Source organism: Argentina anserina, chromosome 4 (assembly GCF_933775445.1).
Source record: "Argentina anserina chromosome 4, drPotAnse1.1, whole genome shotgun sequence".
NCBI lineage: Eukaryota > Viridiplantae > Streptophyta > Magnoliopsida > Rosales > Rosaceae > Argentina > Argentina anserina.
Window position 1 is genome coordinate 21,043,248 of NC_065875.1, and position 23,995 is coordinate 21,067,242.

Genomic DNA, 23,995 nt, shown 5'->3' on the forward strand with positions numbered 1-23,995 from the left:
GTCGATCGACAATATTTCGAACTAGATTTATTGATCGCCGAAGCGTCAACTAATGTATCATACCATTTATATTAGGTTTATATTAAAACTAACGCATTATGAAGCGACTATATGAAAGAAACTTGTCGGGATCGATCGACATCAGCCGATGTGATTGGTATATATATTTAGTGACCCTGTAAAAATTTCATCTAATTCGGACTTCGTTTGACCATCGGAATTTTTGGTAAATCGAAAACACCACTATTATGCCCTAAGGGAAGACCTATTACAAATATGTGAATGCTGAAAGCCGTTTGCATATATCAAATCACCTAATTTTTGTTACCTATTATGCGTGGTCGAACTGAATAAATTTATTTGGCAAAGCCCCGGTCAATGAGGTTTAAATATGTCAAAACACCTCTTTTTTAGTTGACCGTTGGTACGAACGGTCAAACCATATCCAAAACGGACGAAATTTTTACGGATTCCCTAAATATATATACCGATCACATCTACTGGTGTCGATCGACCATATTTTGAATTTGAGTTGTCGATCGCCGAAGTGTCCACTAATGTATTATAACTTTATATTAGGTTTATAATAAAACTATCACATTATGAAGCGACTATATGAAGGAAAATTCTCGGAATCGATCGACACCATCCGATGTGATCAATATATATATTTAATGATCATTTTAAAATTTCATGCAATTCGGACCTCGTTTAATCGTTAGAATTTCCAGTAAACCAAAAACACTAATATGCCCTAAGGGGGGACCAATTACCAAGATGCGAATGTGGAAATTTGTTTACATATTTGAAATCACCTAATTTTTTTTACCTATCGTTCGCGGTCGAACTGAAGAAATCTATTTGGCAAAGCCTCGGTCAATGAGGTTTAAATATGTCAAAACGCCTCTGTTTTAGTTGACCGTTGGTACGAACGGTCAAACCATGTCCAAAACGGACGAAATTTTTACGGGTTCCCTAAATATATATACCGATCACATCTACTGGTGTCGATCGACCATATTTTGAATTTGAGTTGTCGATCGCCGAAGTGTCCACTAATATATTATAACCTTATATTAGGTTTATAATAAAACTATCACATTATGAAGCGACTATATGAAGGAAACTTCTCGGAATCAATCGACACCATCCGATGTGATCAATATATATATTTAATGATCATTTTAAAATTTCATGCAATTCGGACCTCGTTTAACCGTCGGAATTTCCGGTAAACCAAAAACAACACTAATATGCCCTAAGGGAGGACCAATTACCAAGATGCGAATGTGGAAATTTGTTTACATATTTGAAATCACCTAATTTTTGTTACCTATCGTGCGCGGTCGAACTGAAGAAATCTATTTGGTAAAGCCCCGGTCAATGAGATTTTATTATGTGAAAACGCCACTTTTTTTTGTTGACCGAAAATTCCGACGGTTAAACGAGGTCCGAATTGGATGAAATTTTTACACGGTCCCTAAATATATATATCGATCACATCTATTAGTGTCGATCGAGAATATTTCGAAACTAGTATTTGTTTGTGACTTTTGTTTTAGATTGTTTTCTAACAATTCTTTTATTGTTTCAAACCCTTAAATTAGAGTATTATATTGTTTTTTCTAAAACAAGCCCGTAAGGCCCGGCCCGTAAAAACCCGCAAGGCCCGGCCCGCAAAAGCCCGCAAGGCCCGCCTTAAGTGGGCAGGCTTGGATTTTCGTATTTTTTAAAATACCCGACCCGGCCCGGCCCGCCACTTATTTAAATTTATTAAGGCCCGGCCCGGATCCGTCACTCATGGTCGGCCCGGCCCGTTGACGAGCCCTATCTACGAACACACTGTATTTCAGTATTTGAATTATTCTAAGTTTAATAATTGTCATTCGATTAATGAATCAGTATAAATCATGTCATTATGACATATTCTTGTAGCGCGCATGTAGAAGTGTCACGCTTCTGGAAGCAAAAATTGGATCATCAATTAAGTTGCAATCTTGCATCTACTCAAAAGTACCAGCTCATATTACTTGTTCTAGAACTCAATAAAAAATATTAAAGAAACAATGTCAAAACCCGAACGGTACAACTAAATGATTTACAGAGCATACCACATTTTTGTACGACATTCCACATACAATTCAACAATTGGCCTTAAGAATTCAAAAGTGAGAGTATCATGAACTACATGTAGCTTTCCTACAACAGGCAGAATTCTCTGTAATTAGATTTAGCAATTGGCTTATCCATTATTTGCTATGAAGAACTATTGTTATGGTATCAAACTAACAATTAAGAGACCTGGAGCACAAACCACAACTTTTTCCTTAATTATAGAGATGTAGTAATTCTAGTAGTAAAGATTATTCGAACCAATGACTTCATCCAGTCTCTTCAAACCTCATTCTATCTTCAAGTCTTCAACGTAACTCCGTTCGGCAAACAGCCTACCCAATTCCAATGTGTAGCCGACAGAAGACCTTCGAAACGAAACCATAATCTCAGAACACCCAAATAAATCGAAAAAGGTATCTTAAAATTACCCAAAATCAAATGGAGAGTCTCACCTTAAGTGAATCAATCACCACTGATTGTGATATTAATTTTTTCATCTTCCTTTGTTTGATTTTGCTGGGCTCAGCTTTGCGGAAAGCATTCATATTAATAAGCAAATAGAGTGGGGTGAATTGTGACAAAATCATATTTACGCCCACCCCATTTTATTCCACTTTGTATCTTCAGATCGTGCGTTTTGCAGGCAGTTGTTCTTCCCCAATTCCCCTTCATCTGGAGTCTTGGAGATCGTGCGCAATAATCTCTTTCGCTCTCCGTACATCAGTCTCCCATGTTTGTAAAATTTTTGATATATTTCTCTTTTTTACATGTTTACCATATTACGCCTTTGTATTTCTTTTTTCCATCATATATTTTTTATCTATACATGGCTATTTTGGAGAGATCAATTTGTTGGTGAAGTTGTTGACATCATATAGGCGCATCCAGCAGTGGCAGATCATGTATAGTTACTTAAAAGATACTTGAAATTCTAAACCGAAGAAAAATAAATTAGTGAAAATCTCGATGGTGCGAGAAAATTTATTAATTGAAACTAAAATGGATAAAGCTAGTCGGGGGGACATAATGAGTCCAATCCCTCATATACATACGATAGACTAGTTTAAACTAACCAAAAAAAATTTCTACGATCAATAATTCTTCAAAAATACGTGCATTTCTAGTTGATAGTTTAAATTTAACTAAACTAATTAAAAACTTGATTATTCTCTGTTCATTCCATTGACTCTTCTGGTCTTCTCTCAATAATAAAAATCAACAGAAATACAAAACTCTAATGGATTAAAATCCCAAACTGCAACAAAAAAATAAGGAAAGTAGCAAACAAAAATCAAGTAATCAACTTAACCCAAACTCAAAATCAGAAGAACCAAAACAATTAAATGAAGTAATTCACCTGAGATTGCCGAATAGAAACAAATTCCCCGAATTCCCAATTCGATCTAAAGAGCAGGTCGCGACTGACGACGATGGTGTTGTGGTGAAGCATGGAGCTCAGTCCCCCAAGGCTCCAAGTTGAATAAGTCAATATCTAATTTAGGGATTTGGTTTAGCAATTAAGACTTTAGTCTTTAAGGTTAGGCAGTTAGGAAGACGAAGAGAAAAAATTGAATTTAGTTCATTGCTATTATGTGCGTGTGAAATGGTTGGGTGTGAGTGGGTGTATGAAATACTTCAACTTAATATACACACACACACACACACAAGACCCTTTCGCTAAGGGATCTATGTTTTTGGTCTTTTAAATGAATAGCTCATTAACCAATTTTTCGACTATATTTCAACATTTTCACCGTTCTATTTTTAGGGTCTAATGTGTAGATCACATATGTAAAATTTTAGCGAAAATAGAGGTGTTTAAGGTATTTAAAATTTTGATTTAAACTTATAATCATAAACGGTTCAAGTTTGACAGATTTGGTGCGTCCATTACTTTCGCCAAGTTTGATACCTTAACGATCACCATTTTGGCTGAAATTTTACAGAGATGATCTACACATTAGATCCTAAAAATTGAACGATGGAGATGTTAAAATATAGTCGAAAAGTTTGTTAATGAGCTATATCTTTAAAAGACAAAAAAAAAAGGATCCCTTAGTGGAATGACCATATATATATATAGTCTCTATCCAGAGTGAAGTTCCAATTTTGACACACTTTTCTGTCAAATCTTTTCACCATAAGTGATTCAAGACCATCTCTACAAAGTATCATCTAATTCAATATATATATATATAGTTCTTCCACTAAGGGATCCATTTTTTTGGTCTTTTAAAGAGATAGCTCATTAAAAAACTTTTCGACTATATTTCAACATTTCCACCGTTCAATTTTTAGGATCTAATGTGTAGATCACTACTGTAAAATTTCAACCAAAATGGTGATTGTTAAGGTATCAAACTTGGCGAAAGCAATGAACGCACCAAATCTGTCAAACTTGAACCGTTCATGATTATAAGTTTAAATCACAATTTTGAATACCTTAAACACCTCTATGTTGAAAACATTTGACCGAAAAGTGTGTCAAAATTGGAACTTCATTCTGTAATTTCAGAATGAAACTTCACTCTGGATAGAGACTGTATATATATATACAAGGCTTTTCAGGTAAGGATGTCTTTATCTTAACTTAAGGTATGGATTTTCATTTTTGACCAACTTTTCGATTGAGTTTTCACATTTCCACTGTCCAATATCTAGGTTATAACATATAGATCATCTCCACAAAATTTCAGCTGATTCCATCACCATTAAGGTACTCATAACTTCGATTTTCTAATCAAAATATGAACGATTCAGATTCGGCAAATTCAATACATCCATTGGTTTTGATTTGCTCGATACCTTAACGATCATGAAATCGGCTGAAATTTTGTGGAAATGATCTATACGTTATAACCTAGATATTGGACGGTGGAGATGTGAAAACTATATCGATAAGTTGATAAAAAATGAAAATCCGTACCTTAGCTAAGGTACAAACCTCCGCACCTGAAAAGCTCCATGTGTGTGTATATATATATATATATATATATATATATACAGTCCATATCCAGAGTGAACCTTCACTCTGAAATTAAAGAGTGAAGTTCTAATTTTAGCATACTTTTCGGTTAAATGTTTTCATCACAAGTGGTTTAATATTTAGGTATGCAATTCAATATCATTTTTACAAAGTTTCATTTAATTTGATAATGGTTTGAGCTTTCAAAATTGAGATTTACATTAACGGTTTACGTTGAACAGATTTAATTCGTTCATTGATTTAATCTAATTTCAATATTTTAGCGATAACCGAAATGGATAAAATTTTGCAGAGATGGTCTTGAATAGTATACATAAATATTGAATCACTTGTGATGAAAAAATTTGACCGAAAAGTGTGCTAAAATTGAGACTTCACTATGTAATTTCAGAATGAATGTTCACTATGGATAGAGACTATATATATATATATATATATATATATATCTATGATGTATGACAGTTTGAGTGCTTTTATGTCGATGTCGATTGATCAAGGCGTCAAGCGAATTTGTTAAAAAAAATTGATTGAGCATAGATACATTAGCTATATGAGAACAATAAAATTATAGATAACATTGAAAAAGAAGAGAACAATAGAGGTGAGAGCAATAATCTACATTTACATTCAATTATTTATTACTCCGAATCGAAGTTGAGCTAAAAAGAAGAGAACAATAGAGGTGAGAGCAATGATCTACATTTACATTTAATTATTTATTACTCCGAATCGAAGTTGAGCTAACGACGATTTCTTTAATTTATCTCTGTTAATTTTACTTCCTGTCTTCCGCTTCCTATTGTACAAATTAAATGTTATTCGATGACACCCTTGTTCCAAACTTTTGATCTTGCAGATGAGTTTTCAATGAATGTATCAAATACACACATTTTTTTGCAGCTCATATATATCAAATTCAGATGTCTACCAAGATCGGAGGTGAGCCACTGAGCCACTGGCTGGAGAAATACCTACGGGTTGCTTTAATTTAGACCCAGACCCCGAGACCCGAAAAGCGTTTTGCATGCATTGCGGACTGTTAGGCCTAATTCTCGTACCCATAATTCATAATTGACGTGGTAACCAACTAACCATGCATGCATTTAACCAATCTTAACTCTACCGATTAATGGTCAAAAACGCGAAAGTAGTAGTTGAAAAGAAACCCAGCTAGCAATCAATTTACTTTGACTGAGTTTTTGCATTTCCCGGGAATATATATATATGCTTGTTCGACGTGACTTTTATAGTTGTGTTTGTTAGCCCGGATAAGATTTGCTTAGGATATTAATGAGATTAGATCAGGATAAGATTTTAGTAGAAGAGAACGATCTCTATTCGTCTTCCCTTTCACTCGATTCACTTAGAGTTGGCAGGTGGGCCGAAAAACCTGAGCGCGGTATGGGCCCGGCCAGTAAAAATCGGCCCGATTCGAGTTTGTTTTAGGCACGGCACGATCCAGACACGATAAATTTATGGGCTGATCCCGTAAACACATAATTTTATATTATTTATATAAATATTAAATAATTATAATAATGATAATTGAATATTATATATTTTTTTAAATATAAACATCTTCATTACTTCATTATTTAATTACATTGTGTCACAAATATTATCAAAATAGTGATAAAAAGTCATAGTTTTGACATATGTAATGTTTTAAAAATAAAATTATCAAATATTTTACTATTATAAATAGTTATATAAAACAAATATTCTAATTACACAATTTTTTTATGTTAATTGTGTCTTATAATACTAATGGGTCGAACCGGCCTGCTTTTTTGCCCAAAATGGGCCTGAGCCCGACCCGACATGGGCTTGGGCCGTGGACCGTGTCAGGCTTAATATCTAAGCTAATGAGCCGGCCCGAGCTCAACACGAAAAAATAAATATGCCGGCCCGAGCACGTCACGGTGACATTTTTGGCCCGCTTAAAATGTACCAGGCTTTTGCCACCTCTAGATTCACTCGATCAAATCAAAAATCCTCAAATTTCCAATTCTAATCCCTCATGCGAATCAACAGTGGAGAAAAAAAAGATATTGTCTATCATGATCAATGAAAATCTTCAACCCCAAAAGCACAACGGGTTCCTGAAGTCACGACGGCGTCGTGGTAGTCTCTAGCCACCGGAAAACCTCTTTTCCCATTATCAATTATATCACCAGCGCAATATTTACCACACAATGAAATAATATAATTGGCTGGATACACCATATGGCAATGCCACGTAGTGTTCCGAAAATACAGAATAATTACTCCAAATAGACTAGCTACCTGCTGAGAATCTGAGATAGATAATTAATTACTCTCAGTCTCACCATTGATTAATCTTCATCGTTGAAGAGTTTACAAGAGTGAAATTTCAACATTTCCTTCAGATGACTAGATGAGAGTGAGACTGTGAGAGTTTCATTATATTTATGCCTTCTAGATTCATATCAACATCATCGCATGTAAAATTATGTACACGCCTGCCTGAGAAAACAAGTTTTTTTTTGTCTGTATTGTGAATATAGTTTTTTCAAGCTATCGTTTAGTCCATAGTTCCCCTGGTGCAAGAAATGAATCCAATTTTATTATTCACAAAACACAACAATAATAGTATTAGTCAAAGATTTATATCAAAGCAGAAAAAAAAAGGGAGTAGCCGATCGAGCAGTTCACATTTGAACTCGGAGTTCAGTCCTCAATCCATGGGAGGCAAAGTTTGTGCCTGCTACTGCTAACTGGTGATACAGATCTTCAATTCAATATTTATTCTCATTCTTACTTTGCCTATCACATCCAATTCATGATAAAGACTGACTACACGTACAATAGTTCAACACGATAGACCCACATGAAAAATTGATAAGCTAGCTAGCTTGTCATTTATATTAGTGCATTTTCTGTTGTCGCATACACAGTATGAATATTTATCCATTTGTCAACATTTCCAGCACCATTTTCAGGTTTTGTCGCACACCGCTAGCTATAGTGTTCTTGTAGACTCTTTTACGTGTATGAATGAGAAATAGACGTAATCTGTAAGTCACGCCTGTGATGATCGAAAGATAAATGTTTCCGATCACTTCATTTTCGATCTCTTCTTTCAATTGTATCTCCAGCTAGCTTTCAGTCTCCTTTAACTGTCCAAATGCATGTCAACTTCAAGTTTCCAACTGGCCATATATAGCGCAGAATTGTCAACATGTACATATCATTTACAGTATGAAACCATAAACAAATTCTAAACACGTATAATATGTGTGTGTGTGTGTGCTGAACTATAACAAGTTGGGGATAAACAACAAGAAATAGAATAACATATTTCACTAATTAATATCACACATTGATCTTGAACGAGCTTGTTACATTACAAGATTTGAAAAAATAATGTAGACTATACATTTTTGCACTCTTAAACTCACACACAAAAATTCATCACAAATTACAATTTTAACACATTGTTACAGAAACAAAATGAGATAACAAATATTTATCACAATATCTATCTAGCATACTGAATAAACACCCCCATGATATTGATGGATGGTGACATGGATTGATAGCTAGATGAAATATAATGCTAGATTGTTCAACGTTTAGATTTCACTTGTTAGTAATTTCTCGAGACCTTAGCATTCTTGGAACACGGGGCCAGTGAAACATACTTGAGGAGCTCCTCGTCTGCATCGAATTTTACCATGTCTTCCTCCAACAGATTGATCCACGCCTCAACGCCGTCCCCTACGGTAGTGTCAAAGAAACTAACCAAGTTCTTGAACGTAAAGCTAGCAGAACCAACATAAACAGGCTTCCCCCACCCGAAATCAGCATCGTAAATTGGAAACCTACACAGACTGGTGAAGCTAAACGACACCACCTCTCCGCGTTTGACCTCTTCAGTACGACTCTTCAAGAAGCTCAAGTGTGCGTCACCCTCTTGCAGTTTCCTTATGTATTCTTTGTCGACTTGCTTGATGGCCTCCCTCACGTGATTAACCACCCCATGAAGCGTCCCGTTTTTTGGGTCAACGGGTACGGGCGGCACCGCAATGGCGGTCCGAGTCACATTTCCGAATGTGTGCTCCGGAAGTGGAGGCTCCATTCTTGTGCGGAGGTTGACAGCGTGAGAAACAGTGTACATGGCGTCTTTGGTGACGCCCTCTTGTTGAATGTTGGTGCATGATGCTATGTAGCGGCTCCATATGAAGGCAGAAAGGGCTTCAACACGAGTAGGGCGTCTGGGCATGTCGACGCATTTGGCTCGGATGGCCTGAACCATCGGACCGTCAAACACGAAGCGTTTTGTTGAGATGTTTTGCTTTATGATCCCGCTTCGGTGTTGGTAGAATCCGGACAAGTCCTTCTGGGGGAAGTACTTGTCTGAGACGAACTCCGGAGGGCAAATATCATTGCCCTCCCCGCGAGCCTCAGCAGCCAAGCCGTTCAGAAAAGTGAAGTAGGAGAGAGCATCTCCGATCTTGTGGGACATCCCCATGGCGATGCTCATGCCTCCGCAGGAGAACAAGGTGACCTGGAAGCACACAGGAAGTTCATGAGCTGCGTCGAGCTCGCAAGGGAGGAACTCGTTGAAGTCCTTAGGGTTTGGGTTCTCGATGATATCCGACAGTCTGCAGTCGGTCTTGGCTTCGACATAGTAGGCTCCTTCGTCGTTGCAATCGACGTATTGTGTTCCGTGAACTCTTCCAGCTAGCGGGTAGAACTTGACTAAGGTGTCGGATAAGGCCTTCTTGATTTTGCTGCAACGCTGTTCATGGATGGAAATGAGGTCCAGGTCGTTGTGGTCGTTCTCTTTCGGGTAGAAGAGGACCATGGGCATGAAAATTGGGGGCTGGATTTGGTCGAGGTAGGAGAGCTTATGATGGCGAAGGTGGTCAGGGGTTGGCGATGAGGGTTTGATTGTCTTTGTTGAGAGAACCTCCACTTGAAACTTCATGTTGTTGTTTGCTTGAGAACTCTGTTCTTTTGGCTTAAGGGATAGTGGTATGTGAGGGCAATGAGGCTGAGGGGATAATGCCAATCATTACCAATGTAGTTGTGTTTATATAGAGCTGGTGATGGATATGATGCTAAGCTAAAGCCTAGTGCATGTAACAAAGTCAAACAGATCAATTTTGATATTGGGTTTTAAAAAGAAATACATATGAAAACTCGTATTGAGTTGATTAATTGGAAGTTGTTCTGACTTTGATACTGCTGGTATATAAAATATTTGAAATGATAATTCAACACTTTTCAGTTGAATAGTACATAACCTAAACAATAAAATCCAGCTTGAAATAAAAATGAATCGTGGCAAGTGGCACATCATTTGATGTGTTCTCCGGTGAGTACGTACATTACTATTGTATACAGTCGCCTGCATGAACTGATGGATCATGGGAGAGCAATATATAAAAGACCCTTCGCAAATTATTGTACCGTTCATTTTGTGTATATGGAAAGCTGAAGTGTTCATATTTTCAGAGAAGCTCTATAGTCTAAACACAAAGTAACAACTAACAACAACAGAAAAATTGTGCTATTTGTTTGGGAAGGACGCACAGTTCACGATATAGGGTGTTCAATCAGATTAGGGCATCAAACACTCGTGAATATGGACTCATCCAATAAAGAAGTTTAAGATAACATCCTTGTTGACATTTTATAATGATTCAGTTTTAATGAAAATGCGTCTTGATCAGGACCAAGTGACAAGTAAAATTTGACGTCCTTTAACGTACGGAGTTTGAACCTCCCCATAGGTGGCTTGTTAATTTATTAAGAAATGAAGCAATTACTCTTAAAATTGAATTTGTCTGTCATAATATATAGGCATAAATGCCGATTTGTCACCCTAAACTTGGTTGAAATTGTCAATTTGCACCCCGAACTTGCATTTGAGTCAATTTACTTCCTAAACTTGGTAAAAATTACCGATTTACACCCCGAACTTGTATTTGAGTCAATTTACCTCTTAAACTTGGTAAAAATTGCTGATTTGCACCATATCCGTTAAATTTAACTGTTTCTATCTAATTTTGCGTCACATGTCATGCATTTAAGGGGTAGTATTGTCATTATATATTTATATTTTTCTTAAAAACAAATAAAAAAATTCTTAAAAATGAGGATTATTTTGTTAATCAAATTATTTATTTACATCTTTTTTTCTACCTACTTAACCATACTTTGAATTATATATTCAATATACCCACCCATTCAAATATAGTGTGTTGTGTATAAATATATTTTTATATGTACACATTGTTGGAGGATGAACAAAACGAGAATAATAACGACGTAATAGAACATAACGTAACCGTTTATTGATTGAAACTACAATCCCGTAGGATTCGAAGTCCTAATTTATTACAGAGATGCGAATCTATCTCTAACAGAAAACCTAATAAGACTAAGACACACACAATGGTAGAATAATAATTATCTCGGAACACACATTTATTTTTAATTTTCAATGTATTTATTTATTTATATTTTTTCTAATATCCTTTAACATACCATATCACATAAAATAATAAATATATAAATCAATAACATGTTTCGAAAAAACAAACATTGTAGCAAGTGTTCCTCTTAAGTAATTTTATTAATTTATTTCATTATTCAATATGAATAAATATATAATGACAATACTACCCCTTAAATGCATGACATGTGACGCAAAATTGGATAGAAACACTTAAATTTAACGGATGAGGTGCAAATCAGCAATTTTTACAAAGTTTAGGAGGTAAATTGACTCAAATACAAGTTCGGAGTGTAAATTGGCAATTTTTACCAAATTTAGGAGGTAAATTGACTCAAATGTAAGTTCGGAGTGCAAATTGACAATTTCAGCCAAATTTGGGGTGTAAATTGACATTTATGCCTAATATATATATGGGTTTGGAATTAGGTTACATACCAAATTCCTGCATACGAAAATCTGGGTATTGGACTTTTAGGGCAAGTGGAGAAAATGATGCAAGTTTACTAATCAAAGGGAGTGGTTGCATGATCCGGAAAAGTAAACGGGTTTCAGTTTGAGCAATTCAACTGTTGTTTGACCCGCGATCCGTACTCGCATAATGTATATCGTACTGTTCATAGGCATTTCAGAAGCTCATATAATTTAGGGGATAATCTATACTCTATGAGATAGGTTGAATATTACTTAGTGGAATTGATCCGGTTTAAGAATTAATGAATCGATCTTACCAACCCTAAGAACCGTACCAGGTCGTATTCTAAGGCAAGTAATAGTTATATGCAAATTATAATACTATAAGCACTATCTTCGGACAAGACCAACTAAAATTATGGAAAGAAAATCCAAGAACAAGATGCCGAGCTGATCAGCACGTATTCACATCTACCAAAAGTTCATATAACGTTTATAATTGCTAGCTTGCATGGATCACAAACCGTGTTTCCTTTCATTCTTAATTAGCAGTGGAGGCCAAACATGGCCTACGTACATGGACTGGCTGAAGGCTTCAGCACTAGCAACATGCTACTGCGCGTTCAGGGAGTTAGGGATCTTCGAATAAGATGATCGAGTTCATTGTTCTTGTAGCCATGGCTTCTTCCACTTTCTAAAGTCCATGCCATTAAGTACTTACTCACTTGAATAAGACGAACTTACATATAGACTGCTAGATGGTTCTTCTAACAACGTACTTATTGAGTTACTGATGGCAGAAAGCTTTATCAGTTCATTGTTTTAGCCAGAAGTTCATAACGATAAAAGGGTTGCCATCTGATTTTAACCTAGTATATATGAAGGCTCTTTTGTTCAACCTGGACGGGTACCTCATTCATTATTTCAGATCAGACATCTATCCGTTCTCTCTTATCTTCTATTTAATTATATAGACAGATTCAATCCAGTACACACTACTACATGTAAGCATGTTGCTCTCTATAACATCGGCCGCATCCTTTGAGTCGGTAGGGAACTACCGGACAAAAGGAGCTATTTCTTTCCAAAGATATAATTTTTCAGCACAACGACCAAATCAAACACATTGCCATCGTACGTCAATTTTTGGTTTTAAAATTCTTCGACTACTTCTCCATTGTTCTTTTTTTATTGTTAATGATCATGAAGAGTTGAACAACCCTTAATTTGCTTCTTCTCCAAGCGATTACAGTTTAGTCTATATAATGTAATATGATAAGGATACTTCTGGGTTTGGGTACAAGTCAGCTTCCTTGCATGTAACATGTCTTTAATTTCCAGGAAGCGCATGAAAACTGTCTACTATGATTTGGTACGGTGACAGTTTGTTGTATTAATCAGGACATGAGAAACTTACCCGAAGATTAGGTTACAAACATGTGAAAATCAATCAACTTAAAATTGCAATCATTTTTATAATTATTTTACATCTAAGTCGTATTTGGATTATCTTTGCTATAGTTTCAACTTTGTACGTAGTCATCGGATCTATCTCAACATCGTTATCGCACTTTAGTTTTCAAATTGATTATCTGTCAAAATTTGTATTATAATAGTTTGTTAATAGTGGTTTTGACCAATGAACAAAATTGGCCCAAAACCTGCCCATTTCTAAATTTATGGCCTATTCAACAAATTCTAGGTAAAAGACTACACTACCCTCACATCCTCGACCCACGTTCCCAATTCCATCACTCCCTCCACACTCCCAATTCTCTCCCTGTCTGCTGGCCTACGATTCCGCCATGGCCTTCTCTGGCGAGATCACCCTCTGTCTTCAATCACCGATCCAAGTACTCGGTGAAGGCGACTACTTGAACCTCCTTTCAAGATCTCAGATCTTCAATTGCATGAAGCAATCAGAGCTTTCTCTTCAGTCCCTGAGCTCCGGCAACTCGGCTTTCTCATATTCGTAATTACTGACTCCTCTATGGTGATCATGTTATGTCTATATTGTGGAGAAATGTGCAGTGTTGATCACCTTGGACGCTGTTTCGAGCTTGAATGCTCTTGTTTCGGAGACGAAAGCCACTGCGAGGCCATCGCCGATTATGACGGAGCAGTGCCAGGAGGCTCTATCCTCTTTGTACAACTTGTTTCAACACTTTGCTGATAAGTTCAGCCGCGGAAACGGTGTGGAGCTTGGGGTTTTGGGTGTTTTGGAGATGAGTATGGCTGTGATTATGATCATTTTGAAGTCGGTGGCGTTTTTGAGGGACTGCTATGTGGCTATTGGTGTGAGCTTCTATGTAGCTATGCAGGTGTGCCTCAGAGCTGAAGAGTTTGGCTGGTTTATAATGGAAGGTATTTTTCGTCAAAATTCGGATGCTAATTGTGAAAGTGAGTTAAAGAATGTTATTGCTAAAGTTCCGTATAATGGAGATGTACTCTGAAATAGGATGTTTGAGTGATATGAGTAGACTTTGCTTGATAAGAGGGATTCTTACTGCCGTGTCGAGAACAGTGCTCAATACTCAGTTTGATATGTCCAGGCGTGATTCTAATGGCTTTGCGGGAGATAGAAATGATGGTGATCATGTTATGTTTATCAATATGAATATATGATGGAATTTTGCCTGAACTATGGAGAAATGAATTACAAGTGGGGGTTTGTTCTTACTCATGGGAGAAAACCACGATTGTCATAGTTATTAAGAGTTAATTATATGATTATTGGTGTTAGTAATCGAATTACTAAGTGTCAGTAATCCGATTACTGGAGGTCAGTAACACAATTACTGGGGGGGGTTAGTAATGTCATTATTGTATCAGTAACACAATTACTAGGTGTCAGTAATTTATTAATGGAGGTTAATAGGTGTCAGTAATTTCTTATTGAGGGGTTATTGGGTGTCAGCAATTTGTTATTTGGGGTTATTAGATGTCTTTTTTTTTTTCATGCGACCGGCAGCCAGAGTTGGGCTATAGGTGATTGAAGTTCGGCAATATTCCGGCAAACTGTCATATTTCGTCAACTTTCTCTATAAATGAGTGTTTAGATAAATGAATGTAAAATAATTTTAAAACTATGGTTTTTGTACTAATTAGACAAATATTAATTTTTCTCGTGTTAAAATGGTCACATTTTAAACTTTATTATTGAAATTGACAATCAGAGAGTTAAATTAGTATGAAATGGTCATTTATCTTTGTTAATAAGTACTAAATTTAATTTTCTATTATTATCATAATTAGATTGCGTACGATTAATACGTAGTTGATTGTTAGAGTCTCAGCTTGTAATTAAAATGCCTCCAGGCACCAACTTGGTTTATTATATGATCGATGCCGTTCACCTACCTACATCCTACATGATGCCGTAATCTTAGTAACCATAGTAGATTGTTCGTTCTGACCTCCTTCACCTAAAAAAAAAAGAGAGTAGATTGTTAGGGCTCAACTACCTTGTACAGTTCCGGCCGGTTAGGGCTCAACTCGGTTACAATAGTCGGTTTTCTTCAGAATTTAGAACTGACTACCTTGAATCCTTGATTCAAACATAATATACACAAAAGCAACTAAACATACTTTTTGGTTAACCAAAATTCATATACAAGATTCAAGAAGAGAGCTGAAAATTGCATTCCACTTTTTACGAACTACACTCCAATTTCAGGTTTTATTCATTGAAATTCATGAAGTGCCCATACTTTCTACTTGTATTTATTTTCCATCCTTTGAACCATTTCACGAAGAACTGCGGCTCCTCCTTAATTCTCTATCATATTTTCTGTTCTCACAAGATATTACAATAAACATATGAAGCAAACCAATCAACTAAACGCTAACTTGATTCCTTTAATTCCCTTCTACTTGTACCCTCTTCTCATCACCATCTCTCCCATTTTTCTTTTTACTCCAGTTAGTTCTGGAAAAATTTGGTCAAGATGGTCCCATTCTTTTTTCTTTATAAACGATTTTGATGGAATTTGCAAACTTTGTGCCTTTGTGGGCTATTACAAAAGATCAAACTCCAAGATTTTTATATTCTCTTCATCTCCCTTTTCTCTTGCAACTTTATATTAGCCCCTCATCTTTTACAGCTCCAGCATCACTTCTCTCTTTTATAAGTTCCCATTATCTTGTTTATATTTTCATCGTTCAAATCTATCTGGAATTGTAATGGCAAACAATATGTTGCGATTGATTTAAAATTGTATACCGGAGTGAAGGATCTGATGAGTTGTGTGCCTTTGCTCAAAATGAGCGTATCCAATGTAATCCTTATAAATCCAATCTACTTGTTCTGTTATGTCAAGCTCACTAATCGTATTATGTATAATTGAATTGAAGTTTTCACTCTCTCTAAGTGACTTTGACCAAAGAAACTTACCTTTAAAAACATCCCTTCAATACTAAGTTCGATCATCAAGAAATTAACAAGTTAAAATTCCACTTGCATTTGGTTATTATGAAGTGAGGCCATAATTCAGACATTAAAAATGCCCTATAAAGGTGAATCCTACTTTTGCAAGTTGGAAATGGAAGGAACCATGCACTGCCGATCTTATTCATGTGTGAAGAACTTAAGGGAGGTCTTGCTGGCGAAAAACTAGAAACTTAGAAAGAACCAGAAATAAAAAGGTCAAGGGCATTTTCGGAATCACAAATAATTGGAGTGGTTTGTTAAAAATAGTGCAATTTTCAGTTCCCTTGGAAAATTGCCATCAAAGAAATTTCTTGGGCTTGAAACCAACTCTAGCCCACTGGGTACGCCTAATAATGACAGCCCATTTTCCAGCCCTTGCTCTGTTCCAAAAATCGGCCCACTGTTCCCGCCAATAATTAACCAATCATGTCTCTTGCCAGCGAAGAGACACGTCAGCCTCCAGCTAATCATATTCCTCTCTGCTTCTTCTTCTACCTTCCAACTTCCTCTCTCACACTTGGAAGCTTCTACTCTGACCACCCCATTTCAACACGTCTCAATATTCCAAATCAAACAACCGCTCTTCAATGGCGTCTCTAAACCTCTTTAATCCTTAACTAAGCAAACCCAACAAACCCTCTTCTCCACCTGAACCTCTGTTTTGTTCATTTCTAAACTCCCAAACCAGTTAACAATGCGAAGCCTAAGCTTACAGCTCCAAAGCTTGTTCTTCAAGTACAACCTACGACACCAACTCCAGACTCTAACCCAGGCCCAACTCGATACCCGCGACAATTTCGGCACCACTTCCCGACCCGACCATCCTTCCGTTCCCGCCAACCCGACTTTCCAAAACGGCGTCGCCACCAAGGACCTCCACATCGACCCCTTCTCCTCTCTCTCCGTTCGCATCTTCCTCCCGGAGACAGTCAAAGACACCATCTTTGATTCTTCCGTCTACGGCGGGTACGCTCCGGCGACCGGGAAGCGCCACCGCAAGCTGCCGATCATGCTGCAGTTCCACGGCGGCGGGTTTGTGGTGGGGAGCAACGACGCGTCGGGTAACGATGTGTTTTGCAGGAGGATGGCGAAGCTGTGCGATGTGATTGTGGTGGCGGTGGGGTATAGGCTGGCGCCGGAGAGTCAGTACCCGGCGGCGTTTGAGGATGGGATGGCGGTGGTGAGCTGGCTGGCGAAACAGGCCAACTTGGCGGCGGTGGGGAGGAGGAGGAAGGGGAATGGTGGTTCTGGGAATGAGGGTATTGTCGATAGGTTTGGGTCGTCTATGGTTGAGCCGTGGTTGGCTGCTCATGGAGAATATTCTAGGTACTTGTTTCCTCCCCAATTACTGTGATGAAAATGTTGCTTATTGGTGTTCAGTTTAGTTTAAATTACTTGCATTTGGTGAAGTTGGTGTGCTGTAAACTTGCTTTTGAGTTGCGGAATTTGTGTACTGTAAACTCATTATGTATACAACATGGTGGTTCTGAAATTTTTGTGGAGTGTTGGTTATTGGAGTTGAAAATGATCCCAACTGAATTGAACATGCATTTTCTGAATTTGTGGAGTCTAAACTCTGTTATGTTCGCGGAACATGTCAGTTCTTGAATATCAGAGAATGTGTATTTTACAGTCACATTGTGTGTCTCGTGGTGGTTTAGAGATATTTAGTTTAAACTTTTATAGGGATAGTATCTGTAGAGATTGTAGTTTGGGAAGTAGATAATTCAATATGGGAGGAAAACGATATGTGATAGTCTGGTGTAGGAATGTAGCCATGTAGGGTGATTGCAGAATGTAACTGGGTGTTTGGATGAAAAAAATTATGGCCAAGGAGCCGAATGATGTCATGATTTTATTAAGGCAGCTTCTGTGGTGTTTGGAATTGATGGTTTTCATTAGCCTGTAATTAATGTATCCTCCTCGGATCAAGACAAGATAGTGTTTGTTTTTTGATATTTCTTAAATCAACTTCAATATAATCTGATATGGCATGCATTCACTGAATTTTGTGGAGTCTATAGTCTATTTATACATGAAACATGTCAGATTGTGTACATGTTAGAGAATGTGTATGTATGTATCGGTGGTATACAGTTTCTTGACTTAAAATTTTGTGGAATAGTAACTGTAACAGTTTTGATATTGGAAGAAGAGTCCAAAATGAGAGGGAAATGATAACTGACATTGGTGTAGGGTGATTACAAAATGTAATCAAACCTGAATTTGAATGAAAAATATTTTCTTCCCAGAAGGAATACAACTTCATGAATATAACAAATGCGGAACCATATCAGAATCAATGGTTTTCATGAGCCTCTCCTAATATTAAATAAAGCTTGTTAAATTTGTGTTCCGTTGGTATGATGGAATTAACGCAGTGTCACTAATTGGGATGTTGCCATGATTTTGATATCAGAGCAGGTGTGTACTCCTCGGAGTGAGCTGTGGTGCTAACATAGCAGATTATGTTGCTCGGAAGGCTGTGGAGGCAGGCAGCCTCTTGGATCCTCTGAAAGTGGTGGCTCAAATCCTGATGTACCCTTTCTTCATTGGAAGCGTTCCCACCAAGTCTGAGATTAAGTTAGCAAATTCCTACTTTTACGATAAGGCTACGTGTATGATTGCATGGAAGCTATTTCTACCAAGGGAAGAGTTTAATTTAGACCACCCTGCTGGCAACCCTCTATTTCCCTGGAGAGGGCCGCCCATAAAGACCATGCCTCCCACACTTACAATTGTTGCGGAGCATGATTGGATGCGTGACCGGGGAATTGCTTACTCTGAAGAATTGCGGAAGGCTAATGTGGATGCACCACTTCTTGAGTACAAGAATGCAGTTCATGAGTTTGCTACTCTTGATGGGCTCCTGCAGACACCCCAGGCCCTTGCTTGTGCTGATGATATCACTATATGGGTAAAGAAGTATTTATCACTCAGAGGTGGAGAGTTTTCTTATTGATTATTAGTACAGAGAAAACATAAGAGAGAAGATTGAAGCTTGAAGCAGATTTCAATAGCTTTGGAAGGACTTTTTGGTGTACAGTATGATGTCCACTTCCATTCGTTGGGATGTCCGGAGAGTGTAGAGGAACACCCTACTCTCTGCTCAACATAGTTTTAGTTTTTTGCCTGAACATACTATTGCCTTTGCTAGGATTTGTATATGCTCATTAGCTTAATTTTAAGATGTATAAGTGTATTACAGTAATGCACTCACAGAGCCTGCCTGTTATGAAGCTTATTCAATATTTTTCATTCATTCATCCAATTCATGAAGATCAGTTTTCTTTCTGGCTTTCTCATCATCATCAATTGTACATTAGAATGCAGTGATTCATGAGCTGACCCATGCATTACGTTTTTTTCTGGTAATTTGACACGCTAGAAATTCATAATGGTTGTTCTTCTTTTGTATTATCCTCCTGACTTCAGATGATTTACCATAAATAAAAAAGATAGTTGTTGTCTTTTAGAGTTATTCCAGTGGAACGTCTTGTAGATGTTTCCTTGGTACACTATGCATATGTATAGCTAAAAATCCATTATAGCAGCATCCAACTTGGGCGGCAAAGGCAGATTAGTAGTTTTACTTGGTCATACTAGACAACCTAGTTTTTCAATATGTTGAATTGTTGAGCTTATTTCTAGATATGTTACAGGACTATGACAGACCTTGTTACCTGGTGGACTTGGTAAAAGGAGTGTGTAGAATAAGATTAACAACCACGTAGAAGAAGCATGCCGAAAATTCTTTATCTGGGAAAAAAATCAGTCACATATGGATAAAACCCCCTGAACAATGGAAAAAGACATGATACAATACTCTCCCAAATCCTAGGGATTCCGTGAAAACGACGGCAATGAGTGTTCCCTGATCAGTGATTGCTCTATGCCTGCGTTGCTCTATGCCTGCTGGAAGTAAGACCACTTCTTCAAGTGCTTAACTTGCTACTTGCTTGTCTGTAGGTTCAATTTTAATACATAACCACATTGTAATCGTCATCAGTCTGATCAAGGAGGCTTCAAGTTACAGCATATATATCCTGCTGAGTGAAGGGTCACGTAGACTTGACTTGCAGAAGCTTTTGATACATTTGAGAAGGTACAAGATGTCATCTGGTTTATATGTGCAACCTTGTGAAGTCTATGGTGATCACATATGTGATAAGATTATTGGTCTTGATCTCAATCTCTCGTCGATGACATGCCTTCCATTGCCTTCTCTTTCGAGTTTGCAGAACAATTTAGCTGTCTGGGAGATTCCGTTCATTGATGAATCCAGAAATCATAAGAGGGTAAAGCTTGAACACAATGCTGATGAATCCATTGCAAGTACTAATTATAATCTTTACGGTGGTAATGTCAGCATATTTACCAGTGGCTTGAGTAGCTCGTCAAGAATTCAATTCCGGGATCACATATCAGCTTACACCCGGAGATACTTGGCAGCAGAGGCCATGGAAGAAGCAGCTTCAACCTTGCTGGGAGGTGAATCTGCAAAGGTAGAAGAAAGTGGAGATGGAATGAAGCTGGTTCAAAAACTCATTTCATGCGCTGAGGCTGTGGCTTGTCGCGACAAAAATTATGCTTCAGCATTGCTTTATGAGCTTAGAACAAATGCCCAGGTCTTTGGGACATCATTCCAGAGAGTAGCTTCCTGCTTTATCCAAGCTCTCTCAGACCGTCTTGCTCTCGTTCAACCACTAGGAGCTGTGGGTGTTACAACAAAGACAATTGCTGTTTCATCAGAGAAGGATGAGGCTTTGCATCTTGTTTATGACATTTGCCCACATATCCAGTTTAGTCATTTTCTAGCAAACACATCAATATTGGAAGCCTTTGAGGGAGAGATCTCTGTTCATGTCATAGATTTGGGAATGACCTTAGGCCTCCTACATGGGTACCAATGGCGCAATTTGATGGACAGTCTAGCCAGCCAAACAGGACGAACCTTTCGTCGCCTTTGAATCACTGGTGTTGGTAACTCTAGTGACCGCTTTGAAGCAATTGGTAATGGACTAAAGTCACATGCGCAAAGCATGGAGCTGGATTTTGAATTTTTAGTAGTGGAAAGCAACTTAGAAAATTTGAAGGCCAAAGATTTTACTCTCATTGATGGGGAGGTTCTAGTCCTCAATAGCATACTCCAGCTGCATTGTCTTGTGAAGGGGAGTAGAGGAGCATTGAACTCAGTTCTACAAACTTTGTACGAGCTATCACCTAAGCTAATGGTACTAGTTGAGCAGGACTCGAGCCACAACGGGCCTTTCTTTCTTGGGAGGTTCATGGAGGCATTGCACAACTACTCTGCCATCTTCGACTCCTTAGATGCACTGCTGCCCAAATATGACACAAGGAGAGCTAAAGTGGAGCAGTTTCATTTCGGAGAGGAGATTAAGAACATAGTAAGCTGCGAGGGACCTGCAAGAGTGGAGCGGCACGAAAGGGTTGATCAATGGCGCAGGAGGATGAGGCGTGCCGGGTTCCAACCAGCACCTCTGAAGGTGATTACGCAGGCCACAAAATGGCTAGAAATGAATGCTAGTGAGGGTTACACAATTGTTGAAGAAAAGGGTTGCTATGTTCTAGGGTGGAAATCAAATCCCATCATTGCAGCCTCCTGCTGGAGATGTTCTTGAATCATACCTTGTTTAATAATATGAGTTAACGGCCAACTTGTGACACCAAAACAATGTATCAAGTAACATGATTTCGAGCTGCTATCAAGTATTACTACAAATATGTATTTATGTTTTGGATAAGAAACAATGTATCAAGTACTCAAATGAGTCCCTTAACATAAAGTCATAACAGTAGCAAAGGCCAAACAAATGAGGTGATAAGTACCTCAAATGCAAGCTAAGCTACTGAGAAAACAGATGCAAACAAAGCGCTTATTTAACAAACCAAGGTCTAGAAAAAATCCAAAACAAACAGTCGATTAAAAATCACAATGCAAAGGAAAAATGTGATTCCGCATACATTAATTTCAACAAAATAACCAATCAAGTCTATGACATTAATTGTGTACCCTACATTGGATGTTTTGTCGAAACTAGGGTTTGAAGAGGGTCTTTCCTGTTTTTGCTAGGAAACTACTCCTCATGTGCTTGGTCAGTGAGGCTCATTGACCCATGAACAAATTCCACTTCCAAATCGGGATCAAAGCTTGCCACCGGCTCCAACTCAGGTTTTGTGTCGCCCACCAACTATAACAAAGTCATGAAGGTATTATGTTTGGTGCTTCATACAACATGAGAGTTTCCTAGTTGGTTTAGGTCACTATCGGAGAAAATACAGCTGATATGGTAACTGTATCTTTGAGTTAGTTTTGTACTTATCTATTTAAAACTGATTTGTTTTTGATTACCATGATTTGTTTCTTTAAATTATCTAGGTTTCGAATGGTAAGTGGTAATGAGAAAGGGGGAGTCTTTCTCATATATATACTGAGTTCTTTTCTCTTTCACTGTGTGGTTTTTCTCTGCATTGATATTTTAATATTATTGTGTTGCTTTGTTCAACAGCTTTGTGAAGAAAAACCCTGATCATGGAGTTCATATTGGCGGCACCCTATGTAACACGGATACAGACACAGACACGAGCGTTCGTATTAGACACAATATGATATACGGATACGAGAAATTTAAATATTTTTGGAAATGGTCACGTCAATTAAATATTAATTTTAATATATATACTTATTAAAATTAATTAATTTATAGAGTTTGTAGTAGAATATGCATTAATGTTAATAAAAGTCATTTTGCAAGAGTGGTTAAGGAGTTGCAAGGTAAATGAGAAATTCATGGTTCGAATCTCATTGCTCATAATTTTAGATTTTCTCTATTAAATTGAGTATTTGTGTGTCTATTGTGTGTCACATACATGATACGCGTGTCCATTGCATGTCCATATAAAATACGCGTGTTCGGGCGTATTTTCTTGTGTCCGAGCATATCCGTATCCGTGTCGGACACACGATACGGGGACTAAGTCACGTGTCCGTGCAACTTAGGCGGCACCTCTGTGTTGGTCTATTTGCTCATAGATTAAGAAAAGTTTTCTCTCTTATGTCTACTATGTTGATTCATTATTTTAGAGTTGTTTAGTATAGAACAAGTGAGTAGTGTTTTGCTTAGTGAAGAGATTCAGTTTAATCTCTACTTAATCTTGTAACAGTTTCTATATAATAGTGGATTGATTAGTGTGGACTACTTTAAGTCTCGCAGTGGTTTTCCTTGAAAAAGGTTTCTACTGTAGTCAACAATCTCTTGTGTTTGTGTTCTTATTCTTATTTACAAGTTTTGTAAGTGTTTATTCCATCTAAGTACTTTCAAGTCATCTATAGCTTCGTCATCGCTTTTGGATTGAGACAACTTCTTGTTCCTACTTCATCTGAGTCAGCCTGGTTTTGCTGGAGACTTGCCTATACGGAGAATCCCGATGGCATTGGAGCTGCCAAGATTGATCATCATGGGGAGAACTGGATTCATACCAGTACTTTACTGCTATCACAATAACTGCATGGGGAGAACTGGAAACGGCGATCAAGACGCAC

General features: G+C 37.6%; 3 protein-coding genes and 1 pseudogene across 3 annotated transcripts in view; 3 read left to right on the forward strand and 1 right to left on the reverse strand.

Moving 5' to 3' along the window:
- Positions 1–23,995, forward strand: part of LOC126792704 (E3 ubiquitin-protein ligase AIRP2-like) — a 124,748-nt gene that overhangs the window by 62,931 nt on the left and 37,822 nt on the right. The gene's annotated exons all lie outside the window — the stretch shown is intronic.
- LOC126792690 (stemmadenine O-acetyltransferase-like) lies at positions 8,411–10,143 on the reverse strand. The gene has a single exon (XM_050519151.1). It carries the CDS (start codon positions 10,053–10,055, stop codon positions 8,712–8,714), a length of 1,344 nt encoding a protein of 447 aa, XP_050375108.1. The 5' UTR covers positions 10,056–10,143; the 3' UTR covers positions 8,411–8,711.
- Positions 16,985–19,724, forward strand: LOC126792695 (probable carboxylesterase 16). The gene is made up of 2 exons (XM_050519155.1): positions 16,985–17,757; positions 18,856–19,724. The coding sequence occupies exons 1-2, from the start codon at positions 17,126–17,128 to the stop codon at positions 19,391–19,393; spliced, it is 1,170 nt and encodes a 389-aa protein (XP_050375112.1). The 5' UTR covers positions 16,985–17,125; the 3' UTR covers positions 19,394–19,724.
- LOC126792377 (GRAS family protein RAD1-like) lies at positions 20,544–22,073 on the forward strand (annotated as a pseudogene).